Source organism: Olea europaea, unplaced genomic scaffold (assembly GCF_002742605.1).
Source record: "Olea europaea var. sylvestris unplaced genomic scaffold, O_europaea_v1 scaffold2566, whole genome shotgun sequence".
Lineage (NCBI taxonomy): Eukaryota > Viridiplantae > Streptophyta > Magnoliopsida > Lamiales > Oleaceae > Olea > Olea europaea.
The window spans coordinates 83,750-90,051 of NW_019243949.1; the positions used below are offsets into that span (position 1 = coordinate 83,750).

A 6,302-nucleotide genomic window follows, 5' to 3' on the forward strand; every position below is an offset into this window, starting at 1 on the left:
TTTTCGTAAGCTACTACTGTTAATCATTTTCCCTCTTTTTTAAGTTATCACTTCCTTTTTTCTACTTTTGTGGAAATCAAAGAAATGAATAGAAAATTGAACAATAGTAAATGAAGCATTGTATAGAGGGTGAATTTGCTCTCCACGGTTGAAGAGTCAAATTCACTAATATAATGGATATGTTGAAAACCTCAAAAAGAGATTCGACTCTCTAAAATAGATGAAATGAGAAAATGAGGTTAATAAATAGTCTATTGAAGATACTCTAATCCTATTTCTCACATTAGCGAACAACTTGTGCTAAGGGTCTTGACCATCTTGACCATATTTCAACTTCTTCAGCAAATTGCTGGTGTCGAAATGGACATGTTGCCAGACAATGGATCAGATTTCATAAATTTGTACTTCGACCCTTCTTAAATTCAACCGTTTGTTATATTAATAAAATTCTCTTGTAATATCATTAACAGTAGGTGAGGAGCGAAACTGATACGCATTGGTAATGGATTCAGTCGAAGGATATACAAAATAAAAAACACATTTTTGCAACATTTCTATAGCATCATACTCTCGTCGTCGTCCCCAGTGCCTCATATCGACTGGGGTTCGAGGCATAATACGCCATATGACAGCACCATGTTATAGCAGAAAATAAACTCATCACACCAAAGTGAAAAGCTGGACAAAAATCCAATCTCAAAAACCAATTCTTCACATCCTTGTTCAATCAAAGTGAATATATTCATATCCCCTCTGTTCAGATGCACATACTAAGGTGAAAAGTTAAAAATAAAAAGAAACTGCACAAACTGTATCTCATGATGCTGTATCCTGTAAGCATTTACCATTTCCCTAATCCCTAAACCTATAAATCACTTTTGCACGTTTGCCCACTCGGCTATGCTCGACTCTTACTTTTGCTTTCCGACCTCAAATTTTAATTGTCATTCCTATCTGTATCAGAATTTCCTTTCTGATTGTTGACTGATTGATTCTTCCTCCTTCCACGACCCTGTAGGTTGAAGACATGATGTTAGATAACTACCTTCAACCAAGCAAGCATTATTCAGTAAGCTAACATTCATAAACATTTGATAACTTGCTATGAATTTTGATCAAGTGAAAAATCAACCTCTCGTGGCACTGGATATTCTTCAGACTCGAGCATCCGCACAACTTGACTCATTGATGGCCTTTTGTCTGAGTCTGGATCAACACACCTTAAGGCAGTCAAAAGAGCTCGTTTCAGGGAAGACGTTGATGGCCTAGTCTCAATCTTGGGATCAACCACTTCTTCTGAACGTCTGGCTCCAACCATCATCTTAAGCCAGTCGACCAAATTCACCTGCAAGAAAAGCCAGATGGCATCGTTAAACATGCAAACTTCATGGAATATGAGATTTCAGCTACTAAGGAAAATGAAGCTTCCAAAAACTAAAAATGGCATTTCAATTTATTTATCCTTTAGTTCCAACCTAGATGTAAGCTAGGCAGTACTCAAACTGAATTCACAAATTCTTTTAAACGCAAAATGAAAATAATGGAATTTAGACAATAATGCAGCAAATGGCAAATGGCAAACGGCAACAGCACATGAACTTTTCAAAATAAGGCTAGATGAATTATCATTTTTTTTGCCATTACTCGATAATAAATATCAGTCGATATTTACAAAGAAAATTATTACATTTAATGCCTCTGCAATAGCACAAGACATGGATCTTTTGACATACATACCTCAGGTGCAGGGCGGCTGTAATCAACGGGATCTCTGCCAGTTATTGCTTCCAAAAGCACAACCCCAAAGCTAAAAACATCACTCTTCTCATTTAGGAGGCCACTGTTTGCATATTCCGGAGCTACATACCTGTGTAAGCGAGGTAACAGCAATAAAGGAAAAGGACAAGACTTCTAAATTTAGATTCAAGTTTTTAAACATCTGCTCTTCAAAAACGAGAGTAAACTAGTCCAAGATTGAGTAGGAGGTATCTCTTATATCAAATACTAACCCAAAGGTTCCCATAACTCTGGTAGTAATATGACTCTTCCCAGCACCCAGCAACTTGGCAAGGCCAAAATCTGATATTTTAGCATTGAAGTCCTCATCAATCAGTATATTGCTCGACTTAATGTCTCGATGCACCACTTTGGGCTCAATCGAGTCATGCAGATATGCAAGACTGCAGGAGTTACATCAAAGTTATATTAAGAAACGAATGCCTGCTGGTAATCTAAATTTAGCAATACAGAGAAATGCGAACTCACGCCTTTGCCGTTCCAAGTAGAATCTTCATACGAGCCTCCCAAGTGAGGTATCCGTGCAGGGACATTGCTCCATGGAGCCACTGCTCTAGATTGCCATTATTGACATACTCATATACCAATGCCCTAATTTTTTTTATCAATTATACATAAATAAGGTAAATGAAACCATGTATAGTAGCTAAAATAACTTTTCACTATTACAAAGACAGAGAGGTAATATAAAGGAATAATACCTATGGGTTCCTTCAATACAATAACCCAAAAGCCGAACTAAGTTTTTATGCCGGACATGACCAATAGCCTCAACTTCCACCCTGAATTCCTTCTCTGCTTGTCCTCTACAAAAAAGGATATTGCAAATGTCATGATACATACTTGTAGAAACGAGATTTTTTTCCCCAGAAGTTTGATCAATTCCGTTGTAAAACTTACAAGTTATTTAAGAGCCTTTTCACTGCCACATAAGTACCATTGACCAGTTGGCCTCGATAGACAACTCCATATCCACCCTCCCCAATAATATTTTCCCTCGAAAACTTGCCCGTTGCAATTTCTAGATCCCTTAGGGTAAACCAATGACCCCAACCAAGGTGAGAGAGCTCGGACAGACCAGCTAGAGGGGAAGAGACAGTGATAGGATCTGAAGAAGGCTGGTATACTGCTACAGAACCGTTCTTATCCTCAGATTCATGAGCAGCATCATTTTTTTCCAGGTAATTAAACGAACTGGATTGACTGCTACTATCACCATTCTTAGCCTTCTCATTGCTAAAATGTGCCAAAAACTTATCCGAATCTTCTTCATTCTTGTCCTGGACAGTGAAGAAATCCCTGCCATTGCCAACACAGTGGTTGGCTGAATGTTGATCGACCCTTATCTCTTTGATTTCCCTAGAAACATTTGGAATCTGGCTTATGGGAAGTTTATCACTACCCCTTTTCGACTTCTTACGCGAAACACAGAACGGCAACAGCAAGAGAACCAATACAGAAAAGATGCCCAAAAAGATTGTTATTAAAACCCACTTTTCCTTCTTTTAAAATCGCCCCATTCTCTTTGTTGGAAAGGTGTCAGCTTCTTCTGTATACAGTATCTGAAAGGGAAAATATATCATCCAAATTTAGCATGTGTAAGACTGAGTTCAGATTTACGTTCTCTGACTAATTTTTCTATATATGTATATATATATATATATATATATATATATATATACATATATATATATAAATTTATATTTTATCACGCCTTATTCATAAAATAATTTTACACATAACCTCGAAACATTTTCATATTTTTAATTACACATTCTCTAAGAAAATCAGTATTACAAAATCTATTTTTTAACAAAATGGGCGTCAAACATGGATTTAATTTATTTGGGGTACAAGAGATTTCAACTCTATATTAGGGTCCCGTTTGGGAGGTATTTTGAGAATTGATTTTTTAACCGTTAGAAGAAAAGTGGGGTCAATTTATGAGAGAAGAAGTCAAAAATTATGGCTAAAATAGTGAAATAACGATCAAAAATCAATTTTGGGGGGTAAAAAATCCCTCCCAAACAAGCTCTAGATTATGATCAGTCAAAAATTAGTTTTGAGACTAGGAAATTGTCTGTAAATCTGTTTGAATAATTTTTCGAAAATGCTTCATGTGATTAGAAAAACGTTTAGGAAAAATTAGTTTAAAGTAACTTACTCATTAAGCCCTTCTACGAAAAGTAAAAATATTTATAGAAGTATTTGTTTGAATAGTTTTTTGAAAATATTTTATGTGGTTAGAAGAACTTTTAGGAAAAATTAGCTTAAAGTAACTTACTCATGAAGCTCTTTTATGAAAAGTAAAAATATTTATAGAAGTATATGTTTGAATAATTTTCTGAAAATGCTTCTTGTGAGAAGAATAACTTTTAGGAAAAATTAGCTTAAAGTAACTTACTCATTAAACTCTTCTACGAAAAGTAAAAATATTTATAGAAGCATTTGTTTGAATAATTTTTTGAAAATACTTCATGTGATTAGAAGAATTTTTAGGAAAATTAGCTTAAAGTAACTAATTCATTAATCTCTTCTACAAAAAAAGTAAAAATATTTATAAAAGTACTGTTGGAGTCTTGGACGGACCCCACAAACATTTGAAGGGGTAAAGAATAAGAATAAACACACAATGTACTTTTTTGTCTTCCCCGAAACACGCCATGTACTCTTTTATAATAAAACATATACCAAATATGTCTAAATAGTGGCATCAAATCAACTAATCACTGATTAGTGTAGTAGGGTAAGGTAATCGATCATTATAAATCAACTAATCGGTGAATAGTGGTGTAGGGAAATGATTTGTGCAACTTTTTGTTTCATACCTGACACATTTTAACCCCTTAATGTTTTGGTTTAAAATGTGACGCGTCATTATTATTTATTTTGATTATATTTGCACTTGAATTAAAGTTAAATGACCTCGATGCAAGTTTGATAAAAGTTCAATATACCCCGCAAAGCATTTACAGTCGTGCTATTTGGCCAGGATCAAATTCCGGCCAAAAAAAAAAAAATGGCACCTAGTGGCGCCAATAGTTGTCCCTCCAATAGGGGATAGCACATGGACGCCTTGTTGTTTGGCTTGGATTTAACTCTGGCCAGATAGGTTTTTCCGTGCGTTTAATCTGTTTTGAATAATTTACTTAACTTTTTATTTCTAATTTTCCTTTTTGCAAGGAAATGCTAGCTTGGGCACCATAGAATTGACTAAAAATCTAATTATTCCAAGTGCAATAATGTTTTAAGGCTGCATATCATTGAAGGAAAAACTCTATTATGTTTCCTCGGTTAAAATTTTGAATTCTAATTCTTATCGTATGGGCGCTAAACATGTCATTTCCAGAGCGTTATTAACCAAAACAAAAAAAACAAAAAACAAAATAGTAATGTTATTTAACCCTATTGATATTACAACCTCAATCTAAATGGTTCTAAATGATAAAAGGTGAAATTCAACTTATCATTTAATTCGACTTATAATCATTTAAAGTCGTATTAGTGCCGTCTAAACTGAGGTTGCAACCTAAACGACGCTACATAACATTACTCGGAAAAAAGAACTGTGGATTTTAGTTAACTATGTTGTTATATTTTATGAAAAGTTTGGTGGCTATTCAAAGTATTTATTATGTTTTTGCTTGGATTTTATTTTATTTTCTTATAATTTTAATTTTGAAAAATAAGCGATAAATAATTTGACAGTACTTGTAAATCATATGAACTTACGGTTAAAATTAATGTTTTACTTTCAAAAATAATTTTTTTAGCATTAAAAGTTGCCATCAGAAACGGTCCCATTACAATAATTAATTTACACCTATATATTAACCCCTCCCTAAAATTTAATCAAAATTATATTATGTAAAAATTTAAACCCTATTGGCATGGCTTTCGAAAAGTCAAATGTAACTTTTGAGATTCAAAAGCACTTTTTAAAACCTTTTGATTGCTTTTATTAAAATGTTACTTTTAATTAGAAAAGTTTTTGGAGGAAACTAATTCAGTCCTCGTTTGGTTTTGATTTTTCACCTCAAAAAATCAATTTTTTAATTGTCACTTCTCTAAGTCAACCGTCATTTTTTATTTTTTCACTCACAGATAAGATTCAATTTTTCTCTAAAGATCAAAAATTTGATTTTCAAAATTACTACCGAACAAGCCCTCAATATAGTTTTCTCTAAAAGAAATTGTAGAATGGGATATCCTTTTAAAAAATTAATTTAAATTTAAGTTAGTTTCTTCTAAAATCTCTTCTATAAGAAGTAAAAGCAAAAATAAAAAATCATACCAAACAAGCTCTAGAAAATCTAGAGATCAAAAATTGTGCATTTGGTAATAAAATTGTACACAGACACTGTCAAGATATACCGTTAATGTCATTAGTACAATATCTTAATACTTGTTAAAAAAAAATGTGATGCCAATGGCACAAATATATTGGGCGACAATACCATGCGTAACTAGTCGTGTGATATATTGATTATCTCGTAAAGCTACAA

The 6,302-nt window shown here is 33.4% G+C and overlaps 1 protein-coding gene across 1 annotated transcript; it reads right to left on the bottom strand.

Annotated features, from left to right (window-relative positions):
* Positions 1-671: 671 nt before the first annotated feature.
* LOC111382865 (probable receptor-like protein kinase At5g18500) lies at positions 672-4,462 on the bottom strand. The gene is made up of 8 exons (XM_023006901.1): positions 4,436-4,462; positions 2,698-3,299; positions 2,499-2,603; positions 2,266-2,388; positions 2,010-2,180; positions 1,738-1,867; positions 1,133-1,345; positions 672-1,012 (listed from the first exon to the last, which is right to left on the bottom strand). The coding sequence occupies exons 1-8, from the start codon at positions 4,460-4,462 to the stop codon at positions 938-940; spliced, it is 1,446 nt and encodes a 481-aa protein (XP_022862669.1). The 3' UTR covers positions 672-937.
* Between the last annotated feature and the right edge of the window lie 1,840 nt (positions 4,463-6,302).